Raw genomic sequence first — 22,707 nt, forward strand, 5'->3', positions numbered from 1 at the left:
TATTAGGTCCTGCCTATAAAGAAAGTCCAGTTGAAACTAAATAAGCCATTGTGGAACATCAAAGAGTACTTTGTTAATTGCATTCCTCTCCCACCCCGATGAAGAGGAGATGTGCATGTGAACTCATCCCATCAGCTTGAACTCTAGGGGGGGAAGGGAATAAAAATCCCTGACAAGAAAAAACGGTACCTCTATGCTACTTGGACTTTGGAAGGGCAAGATTCTATGTATAAGCAAGGGATCCCCAGCCTCTCAGCCTGGGTTAGCCCTGAAGGACATATGGGGCTTCCATATTACAGCAGTTTCTATCATCTTTTGGAACCTAAGACTGTAACTCATTGGTGTGTGTATGTTACTTGCTATTACCTTGTAAATAACTGTATGATTTTTTTCTTAGTTAATAATTCTTTAGATAGTTTATTATAGGACTGGCTACAAGTGATGTCTTTGGTGTAAGATCTAAAGTGCAATTGACTTGGGGTACTCGGATTGGGAGTAACCTGAATATTCATGTGATTTTTGTGTCAGGGATCATCTATCACAAAGGAAATCTTAGCTGGGTGGCATGACAGATCAAAGTGCCCCAGGGGACTGTCTGTGACCTCATGTTAAAGGCTGTTATAGTGCCTGAGGAGTTTTTACTTGATAATTGGCTGGTGAAATCTAAGTACAAAATCCTGCTTCTTAACAGTCTACTCTGAGGTTGGTACTCACACTCTTGGGCCACTACAGGACATCTTGACAATATGTAACCGTTAAAGAATGTTTAGAACAAAACACTCCACTCCTCTAATGCTATTCTGAAAAGTAATCAGTACATGCCATAGCATTATGCTGGCACCATGACAACTGTCAGAGACATATACAATGAAGTTTCTAGAAGATGTTCTGGGCTGGTCAGCTGTTCACTCTGGATGGCTGCTTTTGTTAGGTCTCAAAGTCAATGAGACTTCTGAAGTAAGGATTTTTCATGAATATATGAGTATGTAAGGTTGGGATTGCACTTCCACTCTAACAACCCAAATTTGTCTGATAGGTGGGCTGAATATCTGAGTAATTACCCAAATGGCTTAGTTTCCTTCATTTCTTTGACTGATGAGGTCAGCAAAGGATAGCTTCTACAATTCTTGAGATTGTGAGTATAGGGTGACCAGATCACACAGGTGAAATATCGGGACCCGGGGGCCAGAGCTCCACGCCCCGCCCCCCCTCCCACCAGCTTGCCTCCGCTCCGTCTCCACCTCCCCCCTCCCTCCAGCGCTTGCGCCGCCATACAGCTGATCAGCGCAAGCCTGGGAGGGAGGGGAGAGGAGGAGGAATGCCGCGTGATTGGGGAAGAGGCGTGGCCAGGGCGGGAATTTAGGGAGGGATCCAATGGGGTAGTGAGGGGACTGAGCTGGAGGCAGGGCCAGGGAGGGGATTTGGGGAGGGATCCAATGGGGGAAGGAAGGGGTGGAGTCGGGGGTGAGCGCGAGCCCCTCTGGGCTCCGCTCCACCTGTGAGCGGAGGCAAAATATCAGGACAATTCGCGTCCTGATCGAAGGTAGTTCGGGACGCGGGACAAAAAAGCAAATATCGGGACAGTCCCGATAAAATCGGGACGTCTGGTGACCCTATGTGAGTAACAGGGACCTGTTTAATGACTTTAGATAGCATCATTTATAAAGCATGATCATGTGATTTTGGCATAGTGATCCCTCTTAAAAGTTGCCAATTGGCTTAGATATCTAAATAATTTTACCTTAGTATTTGAAGGTACTCAAGGAATTCCCCAAAAGAATGTAGAGGAAGTGCAGGAGTTTTTGCAGGAGTTTTTGCAGTTAAGGACAAATACAACCCACATTGACTTGAAGGTGGAAGGATGGCCCAGGAGTTAGGGCATTCTGGAGACCTAGGTTCAATTCCCTGCTTTACTGCAGATTTCCTTTGTGACCTTGGGCAGTTATTTAGTCTCTGTGCCTCAGTTCCCCCTCTGTAAAATGGAGACAAAAACACTTCCCTACCCCAGAGGGCTGCTGTGAAGATAAGTGAATTAAAAAGACTGAGCTGTTTAGATAATATTGTGGTAGGAGTCACATAATTATCTTAGCATAATGGTTTGTAAAATATGTATTGATGACAATGTGGTAGCCCTGCAAATATCCAATATTGAGACGTCACTTAGGAATACTATTGACATAGCACTCTCTTGGAAAGTGCTCACACCCATAGAGGAGCCATAGCCGAAGCTGTATCATATGCAGTCTTGACTCAGGAAGTTATCCACTTAGAGACTGTCTGTGAGGAGACAGCCTGTCCCTTTGTATGGTCTGCATACTACACAAACAGACGAGGGGAGTCCCAAAAAAGTTCAGTCCTGTCCAGAAAAAAGCCTAGACATTGTATGTCAGACTATGTGTGAAGACGCTGCTCCTCCAGGAATGAATGTGGCTTAGGAAATAATACAGGCAAATATACTGCCTGGTTTAAGAAAAACTGAGAGACCATTTTAGATGCGAATTTTGGGTTTGGCCCCAACTTCACATTGTGTTTGGAGAATGGCATGTAAGGAGGCTCTGCCATCAAAGTCTGCAACTCACACACTCTTCTTGCAGATGTTATCACCACAAGGAATGCAGTTTTCTGACATGAGAGAAAAGGGACAGGATGCCAGAGGCTCAAGCAGGGTCCTATCAGGACCTCCAAGGTGGTGTAAAGGTTCCATAAGGGAATTGGTTCCTGTACTAGTGGATGGAGAGGAAGAATTCCTTTCAAGAATCTAGCCACCATGGCTCTGGAAAACACTGATCTTCCATGAATGGGTGGATGAAAGGGTGAGATCATTGCTAGATGCACCCACAACGAGCTAAGTGACCACTGAAGATGCAGCAAATACTTCAAAATGTCTTGGATACTGGCCAATATTGGCTCAAATCTTTGGGCCAATGACCACAGTGAAAAATGCTTCCATTTTGCCGAATAGGCCATCCTGATAGAGGATTTTTGACTACCAAGTAATAGGATCGGTTGAACAGCCGCCGAACATTGCTCTTCTTTCTCATTTAACCATGGAGTGGCCACACAGTGAGATGCAGGGAGCTGAGTGTGGGATGCAAAGTGTGACCCTGATTCTGTGAGAGCAGGTTGGGATGGAGAGTAAGGGATATTGGAGGCTGAATTTACAGTACGAGAAGATAACCAACACTGCCTCATGCCAAGGAAATGAGGAGCCTGGTCCAATTTATTTACTTTCAGCTTGAGGATGATCTGTGGAATGATTGGGATTGGAGGAAAAGCATATAAAAGGGCCGATTGCCAGCTGAGATGGAAGGAGTCAGTCAGAGAGCCTGGACTGATGCCCCCTTAGGAGTAGAAGAGACAGCATTTCCTTTGTCTCTTGTTGCAAACAGGTCTATCATCAGAATGCATCAACTGCAAAGGTGACTTGCAGGACACATGCCTGCAGGGACTACTTGTGACTCAGGTTAAAATTCCTGCTGAGATGATCTGCTAGATGATTCTGGTGGTATTGTCAATAAGTATGTGAACCACTGAGCCCCTGATGTGGGTTGCAAAGGTGTGACAAACATTGTAGATGGCCCAAAGCTCCAGCACATTGATATGCAGCGAGGCCTCCTGCTTCAACCACACACCCTGACCCTTCAGCAACCCCAGATGTGCTCCCCAGCTGATCAGGGAGGCATCAGTGACAACAGATCTTGTTGGCAGGGGTTGGATAAAGGGAGCACCTTGACATAGTTTCCAGAAGGGTCTACCAATGCAAAGTGTCCAGGCCAAGTCGAGGGAGATGGACCAATCTGTCCAAGGGGTGAAGAGTTGGATGGTACATAAGAACATAAGAATGGCCGTACTGGATCAGACCAAAGGTCCATCTAGCCCAGTATCCTGTCTAACGACAGTGGCCAATGCCAGGTGCCCCAGAGGGAGTGAACCTAACAGGTAATGATCAAGTGATCTCTCTCCTGCCATCCACTCCACCCTCTGATAAACAGAGGCTAGGGACACCATTCCTTACCTGTCCTGGCTAATAGCCGTTAATGGACTTAACCTCCATGAATTTATCCAGTTCTCTTTTAAACACTGTTATAGTCTTAGCCTTCACAACCTCCTCAGGCAACGAGTTCCACAAGTTGACTGTGTGCTCTGTGAAGAAGAACTTCCTTTTATTTGTTTTAAACCTGCTGCCCATTAATTTCATTTGGTGGCCCCTTGTTCTTGTATTATGGGAATAAGTAAATAACATTTCCTTATCCACTTTCTCCACATCACTCATGATTTTATATACCTCTGTCATATCACCCCTTAGTCTCCTCTTTTCCAAGCTGAAAAGTCCTAGCCTCTTTAATCTCTCCTCATATGGGACCTGTTCCAAACCCCTAATCATTTTAGTTGCCCTTCTCTGAACCTTTTTCTAGTGCTAGTACCCATCCTGAGACATATTTGAAGGGGGAAAAGACACAGTCTTACAAACTGGACCACCTGCGTGCAAGTGCACATGTGGCCCAAGAGCCTCAGGCACATCCAAACTGTCATGGAAGGCTGAGACAGCAGACTGAGACAAAGGTGGTGAATCGCCTGAAAACGGTTGGTCAGGAAAATGCTCTCAAACTTTTAGAGTCTATGAAGTCTTGAATGAACTCAATTTTCTGAGTGGGAACCAAAGTTGACTTTCTGGTGTTTAGGATGACAACCTGACAGTGGAGTAAGCAGTGTAGCATATACATGATAAAGAACTTCCTCTCTGGACTTGGCTCTCAGCAGCCAGTCATCCAGACACAAAGATATAAATTTCCTTCTTCTTGAGATATGCCATCACCACAACTATATACTTGGTAAAAACCCTGGGGGCAGAAGAGACAGAGTGGAAGGACCATGTACTGAAAGTGGAGCTCCGCCACAACAAACCAGAGGTATTTTCAGTGGCTTGGCAAAATTGCCACATGAAAATAGGTGTTCTGGAGGTCCAGTGCACCAAACCAGTCATTTTGAGATAATGCAGGGAAGATAATTGATGGGTGACCCTTCGGAACCTCATGTACCTGATATATTTGTTGAAGTTGCAAAGGTCAAGAATGGATCTTACCCCTCCTTTGGATTTGGAAACCAGAAAGTTCCAGAAATAAAAGCCCTTTACTCTTTAGTACTTTACTTTTCCTCCACCACTCCCCAAACCAGCAGAGATTGGACCTGCTTAAGGAGAAGTATATCATGAGAAGGGTCCCTGAAGAGGGATGGGGAGGGAGGGAAGGGAGAAGTGGAGAGGAACTGGACAACATAGCCCAATCTGGCGGTGTTTAGGATTCAGCTGTCAGTTGTTATTAAGCCCCAAACATCGAAAAGTGAGCCAGCCTGTCCCTAACAGAAGTGGGGTAAAGGCAGTGATGACAGGACCATTGCTTTGGACAGAGGAGTCAAAATGGATGTTTGGGGAGCTTCAGACAAGGGCATGTCCTCTGACAAACCCAAGACCCGAATGCCTCCTCCTCTGGGATATATGCCTCTCTCTGGGGTAGACCTGCTGTCTCTAGGGAGGAAAAGGGTGCCCAAAGGTGTGTTGCAGATGATGTTGCTGTAAACATGTAGTTCAACTTTTAACTTTCCAAAACAGAAAGTTCACTACTTTGTTTCTGCTGTATATATTTTTAAGACTCTGACAGGGATTATTCATCATTATTCTTCATAGTTTAATCACAATGATTTCAAATTAACCTTATGCCTTTGTCTGTGAACAAAGTGAACAAAGAAAGGACAGCTCTTATGTATTGCTCACACTGTGGCAAAACTCCCATTGATTTCAGTAGGAACCAGGATTTTATCTTAAGCCCTCTTGACCCTGCTCTGGCAGTAAAAAGTGTCCTTAAAATGGTTGTAAATATAATTTATGCCCACAAAACCATGGTGGTGTAAAGTGGCATTAGTGTAATTGAGCATCAGGCCTCATAATGTTCATCATTGATAAAACACTCTCCATGGTATTCTCCCTTCATCCTGGCTCACTAAGCCTCTACTATCTTCTCATTCAAATCCCCCCAGAAAGCTCTCATTTCTGGGGCATCACCTAAAAGAAACAGTTAACTCTTCCCCATCCCTCAAAGGCACAAGAACTGAAGCATCAACATGTCCACATGACAAAAATTAGGTTGTTGTGACAGTATCCAATTCACATAAAATAAGAGCCAGGTATTTTTTTCAAGTTTAAATTAGTGGCCACGTACTGTGGCCCAAACCTTGTTCCCTGTTAAATCAATTATAATATGCCATTGTCATCAGTGGTACTGGATCCATACCTAACTCTGTGTCCAAAATAAGTATTCAGTTTTAGAAAATGCTGATAGACCAGGAAAGTATCCACTAAAAACAAGGATTTAAAATCACCCTTCATTGCTCCCTGTGTGTAAGAGAGGCATCAGAATAGAAATTATTAAGACTATGGATACAAATTAAGGAAGAGATTTAATGGCTGAGAGACCCCAAGAGATGTACCTGATATTGAAAATTCATACAAAGAACATACAATCATTGAATTTTCTCTAAACGCAACAGAAACTATGTACTGTACTAGGAGTATGTGTCATGTCTATTACACAACAGCTACTGTAGCCCATCATCATCAGTTGACATGAATCACAGCAACAGCCAGTAATTCTAAGGCTACCAGCACACTCTGAGCTCTCTGGACATTGGTTAGTTGGACAGTAGAAAAAGACCAGCAGTGATAAAGTATCTTTTACATATGTGCTTAATGTATTGATGGCCAGTCTCCCAGGTTGTAATTGCTTTAAAAGAGAAGGAATTGCAGGAAATGGGTGGTTTACTTTCTCTCTTATTTCTTTCACGTTTGAGGAAAATAAATCAGTTCACATATTTACTGTTTTATGCTTCAGATCTACTTAGCACTAGACTTTGTTGTTTCAAGGATGTACAATCTGAATGAGGGCAAATTATTCATGGCAAGAGTTTTTATTCTTGTTTTGTGGGAAGGGAGCTAGATAAACTTTTCTGAGCCATTGTTAAAAAAACAAACAACCTGATACAGTTTTAGTCCCTGATCCTGCAAGGCTGTACATGAGCAGCATCGTTGAAGCCGAGGGTAGGGATAGGGTGCTTACTATCTACGTATAATTAAATATCAATGCCACCCCAAAGGCAAACACAACACACTTTAAAAGTCCTGCTCCCATTGAAATCAATGGCAAAATTATTATAGACTTCAGTGGTGCAGGATTGGTTTCATATGTAAATCTCTGAATACTGAGAGTTGTATTACTCATAGAATATCAGGGTTGGAAGGGACCTCAGAAGGTCATCTAGTCCACCCCCCTGCTCAAAGCAGGACCAATCCCCAACTTTTTTTTTTACTCCAGATCCCTAAATGGCCCCCTCAATGATTGAGCTCACAACCCTGGGTTTAGCAACCACTGAGCTATCCCTCCCCACCATACTAAAGTGCTAGTAATGATCTAAAATGGGGAAAGGGGACAAATGAGTCAGTTCTAACTGGTCATCAACTGTCAGAAAAATGTTCTCCTTGTCCATCATTATTGCTCAAACAGCAGATGGCCATGATCCCAATATTAATAATAGGCTACACCTAGGGAAATGTACATATGCTAGGACGTAGGGAAAAGTGTATAGCTGTGCATAATCATAGGTTAAAATGAAACATTCTGAGAGCAAGTATGCTTTGCCTTCCTAAGAGTGAATCATATTTTACTGATAGATTTTGTGGCTTTCGGAACATAATTCTTAACTTTTGGAGTTAGAGCCAAGAATTCAGAAAATATTACCATATACAGAAGAGGAACTGACATTGTTTGGTGTCTGTCAGACAGTAATGTGGTATCAAAGGAGAGCCACACAGTTTGGTTTGCTTATAGACTTTAAAGAATTTCATAGGAATATAGGATTTGTCATGCAGGGCCAGACCAGTAGCCCACCAAATTGAATAACCCATCTCTGTCAGTGGCCGATACCAAATATTTGAGTGGAAGGTACAGGAAACCCCATGGGGAACTATTATGGAACAGCTTGCCCAGAAGAGAAGTTTCTTCCTAACCGCATCAGCTACTAGTTGACTTATGACCTGCAGTAAGACGGTTTATCTCCTTGTTGTCTCTACAAGAACTTGAATAGAACTTTCAAATGAACTGAACCATACTGAAGAAAATTGCAGGTTATCTAATTATGACAAATTTTACGTGCCTACCATATTACATATGACTTTGACCATTAACCAAAAATGGCATGTGTACACTATGTATGTACAGCTAACAGCATTAACAGCATAAACATGTACAGTACAATTTTGGTATGATAAAGTAAAATCATGCCTAAAAGATTGTGGGAAGTAAAATGCCAAATGGCAACTTGATGGATGTTAAGATAGTACACCACAAGTGCACTAATGTACTGGATTCAGTAAAATAAAGACATTTTCATACTTGTCAAGAAGGTGATGGGGGTGAACCTCTTAAAGTTCAGAGGTTTAAGTTTGTTTCAAATACTATAAAACAATATTTATAAATACATATATTACATTTCATTCAACTTATTTAGCAAACCATACAAATATTACAAGCTATGGCCCTAATCCTGCATAGAGAATCACTTGGACAGGCTTCTGAAGTATTCAGAGCCTGCAATGAAATCAATGGGTCTCCACATAGGCACAAGGACCCACAGTACTCTGCAAAGATAGCTTCCTCTATTATTAAACTATAACAGCTGACATAGAAAATGGCAGCCTTTAAAGAACACACAGTAGGAAACTGCCTGTCTGAACTTCTATGCACATAAAACTAGATTTGGGCTGGACTCTGCAAAGTAGCTTTCTAGAGCAGAGACTATCTTCATCTGTTTGTCACTATTTTAATATAAATATTTAATAAATAATAATATTTCAGAGTTTCAGTTGCTTTCTCATCTTTTTCTAATACAGTTTGTTCATTCCTAACAGAAGATTTTGTATTTTAATATAATAATACAACATGATGTTTTAGATGCTCTTTAAGATGCATTGGCTGAAAGGACAGTTTAGAGAAGGAAAGACAGTAGGAAAGCAGCAGAAAGGACAATGTATCTTGTTGAAGAGATCACATACTGTAGATAGAAGGGATTGCATATGTATGATTGCACCATCAGTTCAAAATTACTATGCTCAATGAGTGCTACAATAAGTGTTTCTATACATTATTATAACGGCCTGGAACAGCTTTTTTTTATTTGATGAAGCGTGACCCTTCCTCCGACTTTCTTTTCTGACCAAAGATATTTTCAAGTAAATTTTCATATAGCTATTATGGGCCAAATTCTACGCATTTACACAAGTGAATATCCATGAAGATACCGCAGATTTACACCAATGTAAAACAAGAGTGTAATGTGGCTCTCTGTATTTAATAATTACATTTATTTTATCATTTCATGTGGAAAGTATGTCCAATGCTCACACTCTAGTATTTCAAATTCTCTGATTCAGAGTGCAGAATGTTTTCAGATACTATAGGGCTAGATCCTCAGCTGGTATAAACAGGTTAGAGATCCATGGAAGAAAATGGAACTACACCAAAATATATCAGGTGAGTATCTGACCCCGTGTGTTTGTGATAAGATCACAACAGATTTCTCACTTGAAAGTTACTTAAACTAGCAGCTATTGAACCACTTACGTACAAATTGTTTGTGATAGAAAATGTGCTGCCCTTCAGTACATTTGATGTTCATGAACCTATGGATTAGCATATACACAAAATTTCAATAGGTGCAAATAGTGTAACATTTATCTGCTCCTACCATGAACTTTCTGAGGTGCTGGCATGAAATAGCAAAATAGGTGACACTCACTCTATATTTTATTTTATATGCAGATTAAATTAAAGAATTTGAACTATGTTTGTTTCTAAAACCATTATTTCAGGCAGTCATTTACCTTTCAGCTAAAATAGACTGTTTTGTTTACATTCCAAAAATCCCTCACTATTACTGCTTCTCTTTATGGACTAAGTCATTTGGATGCAGGAGGATGTCAATTTTAAGCTATTAGTGTTTGACATTGAATTCCCCTTTTGCCCACTCTGCTTCATTCATTAACTTTTGTTTGGCAGAGAGACAACATACTGATGTTTTAAAAAAGCCAAACTACAGTTATAGATTTCTCCCCCCCCGGCCAGGTCTGGATATCAGCAGGGTTTTTGTGGTTTTTTTGGGGGGGGGGAAACCACAGCTGCTTGTAATGTACATTTTTTTCAGTGTCAGTTGGTCATGCCTGAATAAATTGATGTTTAGTTTAATTTTTATGTCCCCTTTCTGAACTTTATCTGATCTCACTTATACTAGTGTAAATCAGAAGATGCAATAATATAAATCAGAGTAAGAGTAACCATAATTAGGCCCTACATTTCTCTGTCTCTTTCCCTTTCTATAATTACACCAAATTTTCTCTGTTACTACAGCTGTTTCTTACAGGTTACTTTTCCATCCCTCTGCCCACTAGAATCCAAACTGCACACATTCCTTTCTTCAGGTTTTAATTTGATTGAAAACCTGTCCCTTAGTTTTCACCACTTGACTCAGTTTCACTGTCTGATTCTGTAACTGACCTTTCACCATTTGCTTGTGTGAAATACCTGTGTTTGTAACTAAATGGGCACAAGTAAAATAATTTCCAATACCTCGATGAGTAACAACTGCAAGTTCTTTAGTTCTTTCTATCTGCTCAGCATTTCTTGGTCTTCTTCTTGCACTTTGTATGTTTGCTTGATGAAGGGAGAGCATTTCCTTGGAAGTGGCGGGTTCCAGAATTGATTTTCTGAGATTCATAGCTTGCACTCGCTGCTCTTCGGAAAGTCTATGGTTGGTGACAGCAGTAACACTGGATACAGTAACATCAGCAGATGTGCTAGCAACAGTAATAGCACCAGTAGTAGCCGCAATATGCTCCTCTAACTCACCAGTGGAGGCAGTTTTGGTCAAACTGGAAGAACCTGTGGGACACATAGTAGCACTGGATGCTAACTTTTTCTTTTGAATTGTGTTTTTCTGAACAATTTATTAGATTAAATTTCCCTCTGTTTACCACAGTAAAGACAACTGAAATGGAGATAGAGTCCATAGCACTTTATTTTTAAAAATTGCAAGAAATCAGAACATATTTGTGTGTCAGTAAACACGATGTGCCTGTACTGACTATTACACACATCATATTTGAATTTAAAATACCTTGCAAAAACTAAAGTACAGTACTTCTTGGGTTACCAACCAGGTTGGCAGCAACATGTCACTCATTGTCACTCTCTGCCAGCACACACCTGAAGACAGCCTACTTAAAACAAAAGTTATAACTACATCTATATGGTTGGGGGGGGCAACTGAACAATGCTAACTACCCTAGCAAAGCTGACACTAGCTGACAGCAGTACAACACAGCCTATGGAGGTGGTACTGGCTTTCTCATCCTACTCCAACAGCTGTGGTAGCTTGAAACTTTCTCAAATGTAGATTCAAAAAATTCTAAGTTCCAGTCTTTCCAGTGTTGCTTGAGTAAGGACATGAAAGACACTTCACTCCTGACAAGGAAAAGGACAGAAGGGAAGTAGAAGGTAACTGTTTTAATAAAAGAATCATTTTGCATAGCCATTTACACTTGGTACCATACAGAACCTTTAATGAATGTGGTACATATACTCCTCCAACACCATCACATCTTTCAGATCCCACCACAAGATCACATATGCTATAATACTTAAAAGAAATCAGCCAACCAATAAGTATTTGCTTGAACATCAGTTAGGAGATGATTTAATTAAACAATATTTAAACTACACCTCTACCCCGATATAATGCAACCCGATATAACACAAATTCTGATATAACGCGGTAAAGCAGTGCTCGGGGGGGGGGGGGGGGGGGCTGCACACTCCGGCGGATCAAAGCAAGTTCGATATAACGCGGTTTCACCTATAACGCGGTAAGATTTTTTGGCTCCCGAGGACAGCGTTATATCGAGGTAGAGGTGTATCTGGCAATGTCAAATTGTACAATAGCTAAACTATGTAAGTCACATGGACTTATTTTTGTTACTCTTGTGCTTACACCCCATGCTCTTCCATCCTCTGTTTCTCATTCTCACTTGCCACATCTTGGCACATATTTGACTGCAAGATAGGGTTGCCAATTTTGGTCACATGACATAGTTTTAAATTAAAGATTAATGTTTAATTCCTGGAGGTTCCAGGACAATCCTGGAGAGTTGGCAACGCTACTGCAAGTGCTTTGAGGCAGGGATCATCACTTATTACGTGTTTTACAGCAGTGGTTCTCAAAGCCGGTCCACCGCTTGTTCAGGGAAAGCCCCTGGCGGGTCGGGCCGGTTTGTTTATCTGCTGCATCCACAGGTTCGGCCGATCATGGCTCCCACTGGCCGCGGTTCACCGCTCCAGGCCAATGGGTGCTGCAGGAAGCAGCGCGGGACGAGGGATGTGCTGGCCGCCCTTCCCGCAGCCCCTATTGGCCTGGAGAAGCGAACCGTGGCCAGTGGGAGCCACGATCAGCCGAACCTGCGGACGCGGCAGGTAAACAAACCGGCCCGGCCCGCCTGGGGCTTTCCCTGAACAAACGGTGGACCGGCTTTGAGAACCACTGTTTTACAGCACCTAGCACAAGGGGGTGCCCTACCATTTACTGGGGCTGCTGGGTGAAATTGCAATGCAAATACATAATAATAATAATTAAAGCCAGTGTAGTGTGAACTGTGTAGCCTTATACTACAATCTTAAGATTTAAAGGAAGCACATTTTTTTAAACAGAGCTTGACCAGTGGTTTGGTACAATAATTGGTAAAGGCTTCTGGATATCCTTTTCAGCTGATAACATTCCATGTTTCTATATTCACTGTCTAGCTGTGATCCCACCAACCAGACTTTGAGAACCTGCCCTCTGTATGCATCTAAATGTTCTCATAGATACTGCATGGGGAAAGTCATGCAGCCTTTTTGTTCAGCTTTAGGGGGAAAAGATTTACACACTACAAAACAGAATAAGAGAAACAGAATGGAATTTGGCTGTATATCATAGAATATCAGGGTTGGAAGTGACTTCAGAAGGTCATTTAGTTCAACCCCCTGCTCAAAGTAGGACCAATCCCCAGACAGATTTTTGCCCCAGATCCCTAAATGGCCCACTCAAGGATTGAACTCACAATCCTGGGTTTAGCAGGCCAATGCTCAAACCACTGAGCTATCCCACCCCACCTTTCATATTCAAGATATATCAAATATCTTTATAAAGTAATTTAATGCAGTAACTGCGTAGGCAAATGCAACAGCCATTATGCATTCAACAACTCACACAGTCTCTGACATTAAAATCAGTTTTATTTGCATGGGGAATGTTGTGCAGAAGACTTGGTGTTCTGCTGCTCTTTCAGTAACAGGATCTGTAAGTTCCATGTGGACAGTAATTAAAATACATGCCAAGCATTATTCTTACTACAGACCAAAGGAATCTTGAGTTGGTATCTGTTCCAAAGTACAGCCCTTCTAAACAGTGCAGCAGCACTTCCCCTTGAATTATTGCAAGACCTTGCCAACACTGGGGAAAAACACAGATTTAAAAAGGATGACTTTTTAGCAAAGAGGGGGAAAAAACTTTACTAACTGAACCAGGATGACACCAATATAAATAAAAATTACTATTTATTCTAGAAAAAAGCAGCAGGCTGGAGCCACAGTTATGAACAATTGCACTAGTCATGTTTCGTGACGTGATAGGACTTAAACTGCTTTTGTGGTTAAAACACACAAACTCCTTTTCTCCCTAAAGGTATGGCTTTGAACACAGTAGTGTTGCTTTTGAAGCAAAGAGCCCTTTACATGATTAATTATATAACTGATACCTGAAGCTTCCAAACTATGAACAAATATTATTTACACCAGGGGTTCTGAAACTGGGAGTCATGACCCCGCAGGGGATCCTCTGGTTATTACATGGGGGGTCGTGAGCTGTCAGCCTCCACTCCCAAACCTCGCTTTGCCTCCAGCATTTATATTAGTGTTAAATATATAAAAAGTGTTTCTAAATTATAAGAGGAATCACACTCAGGAGCTTGCTGTGTGAAAGGGGGCACCAATACAAAAGTTTGAGAACCACTGATTTACACCATGCTGGCACCTGTGGAGAAAGAGGCAGTCTCTGCTACTACCAATATCTAATTTAAAATCAAATTATATTAAGGGTTTGAGGCCAGTTTGTATAATACTAGATGTGTGGTGTTTCAAAAATTGTTACAACTTACTGAACACCCCATCTGAAAACCTTCAGTGAGGAAAATACCACTTATTTAAAGCCACTTACTTAAAGCTCCAATGGTTTGTGCACTGAAAACTGTAGCGACTGGCTACACAAAATTACCTTCAAGTAAAACCTTTGACTTGTTGTTCTGTCACATCAATTTACAACACAAAAATGGACTCATGCAGAAGATCAGTAAAAAAGTAAATGGAGCATGGTCTGAGTTAATGCAGAAGGTATCAAGACGAAGCCAGAGTTCTGTTTATGCTACCCTAGATAAACAATTTAAGTTACAATTGAGAATTTATACTACATGAATGGTTCTCGAAGCAGTATTTACTTGCAATCTGTAAAAATACAAAGCTTGGTGAGATAAAGTTCCTATATATAAAATTGCTAGAAGATGTCTATACAAATCAGGACTACCTGCAAACTGCAAAGGTATATGGGCATAACATAGTCTAGGGGTTGAAATGGAACTTTGCTTCAGACTCTGTCATAATTGAAGTCCAGTGCTCTAGCTGGTTCTAAACACAGTATTCATCTTTCTTTTTCTTTCTTCAGTGGTTTATTTCATAACATCTTGGCATATAACACTTCTCACCTTTCACTCTTTCCCATCCCTTCCCCAGGCATTGACAGCCAGAGGGTCACCTTACTAGCTAGTCACAGAGAGCCAAAGAGAGTCATTTGGAAAATGGTAAACGAGTTTCTTACATTAATTTGATGAAAAACCAACATGTTTGTGAAGGTTTTTTTTTAAAAAAAATTGATAAACATTTTCAATTTTCAAAAAAGAATTTTCCATTTTTTGACAGAAATATTAAAATGTTGAATGAAAATGTCAATTTTTGGTTGAAATAAGGATAGATAGAAACATTTCAACCACCTCCACAGCCAAGCATTCACCAAACGTTTTTATATAGCCATCAACTCAACCTCATTTATCCTATCGCAGTCAAGAGCAGAGAGGGCTCAGCAGCCTGAATAGCAGCCAATCTGTTGTCTGCAGAGGGAGAGAAAGAGAGTCTCAAACAGCAGTCCCTGCGCTGGGTGGGTAACAATGGGAAAAGTGAGCCTGAAGGCTGCAAAAAGCAGCCGCCTCAGCTTCACTGGGCAGGATGAGAAGAAAAGGGTGCAATTGTCTGAAGAAGAGTCACTTCCTGTGAGGTTTCCCTGTGTCAGAAGAGCAGGGAGAAGCCAGCAAGAACTTTATTTTAACGTTATGTGTATTTTTCATATATATTTATGGCAATATCTTGCAAGAGCAATCATGCATTAATTCCCAAGTGGATTTAATACTTTTCATTTATTTCTGAAATATTGTGTGGGAAATTCTAAAATGACAGACAAGCTGTAGAACTATACAAGACAGCAACGCAAAACACAGAACATTGCCCCAAAATCTTAAACTTCTAAAACTTTGGGTCCTGCAGGTATATGGAAGGCCCATGAACTTTCTGGTCTATGCAGGTGCTGAGGCTGCTCCCTGCTCTGTAACAATACTTTCTCTATTTCCCCATCAGTATTAGCCCAGCAAAGTGGGGAAAGCAACTGATAGCTGGACATAGCCCTGGAAGTAGATTATTAATAAATGTTAGAGATAGAAATATTTACAGATGCAAATACTGGAATGTACACGGGGTTCCATTGGTGAAGTCATAAATTTGAGGAAAAAAGAAGGCAACAGAAAATACTAGCAGTGTAATTATGGGCGACTTCCACTATGCAAATGTAACCATCCTGCTTGACCATCCCATTTGGAAATAAAACATTTTCTCAAAACCAAACTGTTTTATCTCATGCATACAAGAAAAGGGGCCACTTGTAATTGCTTTTGAGTAATACAAAAGAGTTGGATCAGAATTCATTATGGGTAAGCCATTAGTGGCAGTGACCATAATATAATATAACTGTGATATCCTCACAGAGGGTTCTCCTACCAAGAGGCAGAGTTGTATAACTCAGCTTCAAAAAAGGAGATTTTTAAAGACAGAGAGAGGAAAAAGAAGCTTCAAGGAAAAAAAGTAGGAAATTAAAATCAAAATAATCGAAGAAGAGGATGCTTAACGATAGCTTATTTGACCTGATGTATTTAGAATCTAAGTTATAAAAAAGGAAGGAATGACATCTCATTAGATGTACATACTTTAAGTGAATCAATAGAGCATTTATTGAACAAAGATCATTATGAAAAGAGGTATAATTTAGAGCAACATAGCTGAGAGAGTAAATTATATGATTAAAACCAAAGTGCATGAGCTTGTGTAGGGAAAAAAAACCCACAAATCAAACCAAAAAAAATCCTGACCTTTAAAAATCTACCCCAAGCATAACTAAGAAAATGGAACAAATTTTTGCAAGTAAGAATAAAAAAGACAATCAACTGGCCTAAAACTAATAAAGTTAGAAGAGAAAAATACCATAGAAGTGCTATTGGCTCCTCACACCAAGAATGTACGGAGGGAATCGAATAGGATAGAGATATTGCAGAATGAAACTTAAATGAGATTATAACAGGGCCAGCTGCCACCTGAGTGCCCCAATTGTGGCCAGAGGTCACTTAGTAGGCACCCTGCCTCACTTTACCTTCTGCAGTGCTCCTTACATAAACTCTACCAGTCCAGAGTCCTGAAAACATTCCCATTTTGGGGTCTAACTTATTTATATATAATTCATAACAATACTTAATCCTGGGGCTTCTTCCCTTTACTCAGAAGAGAATCCTCCTCTTACCTTGTCCACTCCCCTGTCTTCCTGCCTTTTGCTCTCTACAGCTTGCATCAGCCTTCTAACTCTGTCACAGCTTCCTCTCATGGTTTCTGTTTCCCTTTGGCTTTTTACAGAATCCAGCTTCCCTCTACCAGGCCCTACCTAGGCTGTTAATGAGGCACAGGTGGGCTGGACCATGTAGAAATTACAGAGACCCAGCACACCATGAATGGGGTGAATGCAAGATTGACTTTGTTTCCTGCTTACAGATTATTACCGCCTTGCACTTTGTCTCCTAATGGTCACTCTAAATGTTCACCATCACTAACACCACAGCCCAGTTCCCTCTTAAGGGCCCAATCTACACTGTGACAGAAATATTTGCACAAGATTTCCCTTGTGGGAAAGTCCATCACTAGATCCTAGCCCTGGACTGACACATGTTATGCAGTGCTGTGGGAATTACAAACTCTCTGAGAGAACTGTTTGATGGGCCATGGGAAACAATAGTTCCCTCTTCACATCATCATGTGCAGTTTTGAGGAGATGCCTGAGAGCTAGAACAGGATAATTGGTGACTTCCTCTGCACAGATAAAAGCTTAAGGATACACAGTAGAGCACATTGGCCAAGTGATGGACTCAGGCCTGTGAGAAGCCAAATGCAAAGAAATAATTTACACTTCTTAAAAATTCTCTTTCAGAAGGGAACTTATTGTTTAGATCAGGTTGGTGTCTGTGGCATATTTTAGGGAAATTTGTTTCATGTTTAAACATGAAATGTATCGTTTATTTGTATTCCAGTAATGTTTGAGGATTCAACTGAGTTCAGATACAGCTAGATACAGTACATACACAGAAAGAGAAACTTCCTGCCCCAACCTGCTTGCACTTATTTAAGTGACTGATAAGCTTGACAGATTAAATTGCAATAAATGTGGTTTTCATCAGCGTTCTGAATAATGTAAAGCTGAATCACTACAAAAGGACGCAATTTATCATTGTAAGCAGCTACTATACTGCAGGACTGGAGGCTAGTCCATTTTTTTAAAAGGTTGAAGGGTGATGCTGGGAATTATAGATTCATGATGCTTATTTAAATACTGAGAAAAGTATTTAAGAAAATTAATACAGATTTATTAGCTTATTTGATCCAGCCCTGTTGTGATAATCTGGAGGAACAAAGAGGCTGGAAAAATACTGGGGATTTCCTTGTTGTGAGAGTGTCTCCAGATGGTGCAGAACCAGTGTACCAATTTCAAACATCACCCATCCTGCGGTGCCCAGAATAGAGTGCCTGTCTGTAAAGGCAGCACTCCAGTTCTTCTTGGCTGGTATAATGGTCCCCAGAGGCTATAGCTAGCCAATGTACTTTACAGCAGCCCTGAATCTGCCAGGGCCAGCAGAGAACTGGTTTCATAATCAATGAGCTGCAGCTGATGTCTCTGTAGTCCCTCACCTCCTTCCCCTAAACTGTGCTCAAAGAACAATGGACACAGCTGAATCTAGGGCAGAGCTTTAATGCACCTAGATGAGTATAACGATAGAGACAACCAACACATACTTCTCTAATGGTAAATCATGGCACCACAATCTATTGCAATGCCTTAAAACACTCAACAAAATTGAGGATAAGGAAAACAGTGGATATAATTTCTTTATGCTCTCAAAAAACTTCTGATAAATTCCTTTACAAATTGTTATTAAAGAACATTTGTAACTTCAGAATGACATAAAGAGGTAATTCTGGATTACAGACTGGTTAAATATAAAGAATCAGAATGAATGGCCAGGTGTCATCACTAAAAGAGGTTAATAGCAGTGTTCTTATGAGATCAGTGCTAGCATTAGTGCTGTTCTATATATTTATTAGAGACCTAGAAGACAATAGTTAATTGGTAAACTTGCTGACAACACAAGTTGTTTAGGTTAGTCAGAAGACAGTAGGGAGGATTGTGAGAAAGTTCAGAGGACCTAACAAAAAACTAGGTAATTGCGCAGCATGATAGCAAATGAAATTCATCATAGACAAATGCACCATGTAAGCTGCAATTTAAATTAATTGAATATTGATGGGCTCTGAAGTTATAGTAAGCAATCAGGAAAAAAAGATCTATGGAGACTATAAAGTTGCCTTAGTATGCAGAAGCAAACACAGGGGAAAATATTAGGGTGAGAGAATAATATAGAAAATAATATAATGCAATTACTGTGCTTGCTCTTTAAAAGACTCTACTGCTCTGAGAGAGGGTTCCCTATTCTTAAAATGGGGAATTCTGGGAGAATTGGTAAGAACTCTTAAACTAGTACAAATATTTAACTTGCACCCACAGTATATGGTATGTCCAATGGGAGTGGCAGGGGTGAGGCTGGGGTGCACCATGCTCCAGGAATCTCCCAGGCTCTTGCAACAGCCCCTGTGGAGCAGTTACAAAACAACCCAGGTTAGAGCAGCCAATTTAGATCACTCGATTTTAATTATTTTAAATAGAACATAGAAAGTGAGATGGTCCAAGGAAGGAAAATCAAACTAATCACAGGAATGTGGTGTTAAGTGGTGGGCAGTGGAGTGGAGTTCTAAATTCCAAGAGAATAAGATTAAGATTTTTCAGTTTAGAGAGGAAAAACAAATGAGACTATTATAAAGGGACTATGGAATAATGAATGGCATTGAAAAAAAGCAAAGGGACGTATGGATTTTCTCTTTCCTATAATAAAAACAAGAGGGCAATAAATATAAAATGAACAAAAGGAAATGCTTTAGGGCAACATATAACAACTTGTGGAGCACAATCCTGCAGGATATTATTTCGGAAAATGTGTTAGCAGGATTTACAAAGGATAAGTCCTTATGAAAAACAATGGCATCTACTAAGTTACAATAGCAAAGGTAAAAGTATAAAAGTATCAAGTCTTCTGCTTTAGGACACTCAAACCATCAACTAGGGTCAAGAAAAAAATTCTCCCAATGGAATTCTATTCACAATACAACAGGGGCATAAAGAAAGTGCTACACATTTTTTGAAATTGACAGGATGCTGGAAGAGGTATAGTATATTCCATTATGGCAGGATTATTTATTGAAAAAAACTATTTTAAAATAATATTGCAGAATAATCATTAAAAGTGAATGATAAATGTGTAATTATTAGTAGTCACAGTAAAAACCGAATTGCATTCATCCAATCAGGAAACAAAATGATACCATATGATGTATGTGCCCAGACACACTAGTCTCAATTTTGATTACTACATGCTCAGAAACAAACCACAGACCAGGAATTACTTGCCAAAAATATTTTGCAGATAATTTCCCATGCAAACACAGTAACACAATGCTATAATCACTTAATTTTTAGGGTGATCTCTTGTCAGATCTTGTCTATAGTTTCAATTTTTATGTCTTCGCAGATTTGCAAAATTAAACTTTGATTTTTTTCTCTTTACCTCTAATTTTGAATTGAAGACATAACTCAGAAGCTGAAATTAACTAATATAGATCTTTTTTTAGATTGCTGCTCTGTAGGACTAGTCCTGGAGGCTAATATTGGCATTTATTTTTCTTGATTTGGGGCGACAAAAATCAGATAGATATTTGAATATTTTTCATATTAGTCTCTTCTACTGCAGTCTAACTGAAAAACTACATACATCCCAGAATTGGTAAATCTCTAGGTTTCTATAAGCCATTTCCCACAAAGTTAATCCAAAAACTTCCATGGATGGTCCTGTGCCCTGTGAATTTTATCTAAACTAATTTACTCAACACAAGGAAGATTGTCTTAAGAATGTCTACAGTATTTTTCTTTGCTCGCTTTTACAACACTTATGTTTTCCCCTTCAAACATTCTTAGCTCTTGCAAAGTCTTTTTCTTTAAATAGGTTTTCAGAAAAAAAAGTACTCTGCCAATTTATATTAGTATCATATCTGAATTTGATTGATGCTTTGGACAGAATAAAAAGCCCCAATATTCAATTCCATTATTTAAAATATTTCCCCTCACCAAAAGGTAATGGAGAGTAATTCAGCAATGCGTGGACATTTTTTAGAAAATAATTTACTTATACAATTCCATAATCTTCACATCTAGAGTTATCAAATATATCAGAGCAAATGATTCACATAACATAGGATATGTATACAATTTCACTTTTCAGTGATTGTTCCATTTTCTAGTGCTCTTTCGACCCACAACATAATACAGTTTACTAATAAAGGAAAGCACTTCATATGACAAGAGTTGAATACCAGTATATTTCTTACTGAACTCAGTGATAACATATTGCCATTAGCTAGTTAGTGCTGAATTTGTTTCAGAATGAATAAGTGAGGGCCATCTTTTGAGGGAATAAATATATTGTTTGTAAGGGAAAACACTTCTGAGTTATCTCTGTTCAGATTAAATATGATACAGTCTTATTTATCAATTAATTTTTAGCAAGGAAAATGTTAGGCAACACTATAAAGTTATGTGGAAGAATTGGTGAAATGTAATAAAAAAGATCTATCCTAAGTGAGATGCAGAGAACTCTCTAGGAGACCAATGCCATTATGAAGCTATTCAGGACCTATTCTGAAATGTACTTAAGACTGTAAGAAAAGAGGTCATTTCTGCAAATGTAATAGATGCCATCAGCATCGAGTAGGTAACAGGTAGGCTGTTAAGCTATAAAGCGTACCTCTTTTGTGCAAAGGCACAATGGCTCTGGCTCAGCAGGAGCTGCTATGCAAGTAAGCTCCAGTGAACCATTAGTCAAATAATTTCAGATAACCTGTAGACATTTAACTGAGTATACATTAATCCTTAATGTATTTGGAAAGGAGTGACACAGGGAATCTGTTGGGCTGGATTCTGCATATTATAGAGAAACATCTTGGGCTGTGATGGGAGAACACACATTTAAATTTGTCCAAAATCATGTGATGGCCAAGATTTTCAGAAGCAACTAGTGATTTCAGGTAACAATTTTTGGATGTTTAACTGAGGCACCTTAAAAGACACCTGATTTTCAGTGGGGTGGAGTACTCAGCACCTTCTGAAAATCAGGTCCCTTTAAGATATCAAGTTGAGTGCTAAAAATTTGAGGCATACATAATCACCAGTTACTTTTGAAAATGTTGCCCTGCTGTTGAGAAAAAAAACCTTGGCTATATCCTCTGTGTACAATACTGAATTGCTTTGTTCTTTAGATAGAGTCATTTAGAAGTCTTTGTGCAGAAATGGCATATAATGTATAGCTCCTGTGTTTACTCTCCATTCTTACTTTTTCTTTAATAACTCACGTTTCAAGTCCAGCAAGAGTTGTTTACCATGACAGTTATACTCTTGCAAAGCAATTATGTAGTTCATCAATTCAACTGATATTCTAGAGGAACTGAAAATTGATGACAAAAAGCCTCTTTATGAGAAATGGGTAAAGAGTCATTATCTATGTAAACCAGCTATCTGAGGATAACATTTATATCCCCTTTTTAAATTAAGGGTTTAGTTTACATATTTTTAGACAGCTGTATTTGGAAAGGGTTAGTATACTGAACATGGGGAAGGGGCAAGCTGAGAAATTACCTGAAATCAAATAGTAGTCTGCTTCACATTTAATACAGCCTTAATGTAAACTTAGGGTTACCAAGTGTACGCTTTTTGACTGGAACGCTCAGTCGAAAAGGGACCTTGGCGACTCTGGTCGGCACCACCAACTGGGCCATTAGA

At 39.9% G+C, this 22,707-nt stretch overlaps 1 protein-coding gene across 1 annotated transcript in view; it reads right to left on the minus strand.

Annotated features, from left to right (window-relative positions):
* CSMD3 (CUB and Sushi multiple domains 3) overlaps window positions 1-22,707 on the minus strand; it is a 1,099,171-nt gene that overhangs the window by 687,582 nt on the left and 388,882 nt on the right. Inside the window, exon 7 of the mRNA XM_026659890.1 lies at window positions 10,671-10,982. Coding sequence (XP_026515675.1) covers window positions 10,671-10,982 — 312 coding nt within the window. The remainder of the gene's footprint in view (window positions 1-10,670; window positions 10,983-22,707) is intronic.

Source organism: Terrapene carolina, unplaced genomic scaffold, assembly GCF_002925995.2.
Source record: "Terrapene carolina triunguis isolate 2854851 unplaced genomic scaffold, T_m_triunguis-2.0 Scaffold58, whole genome shotgun sequence".
Taxonomy (NCBI): domain Eukaryota; kingdom Metazoa; phylum Chordata; order Testudines; family Emydidae; genus Terrapene; species Terrapene triunguis.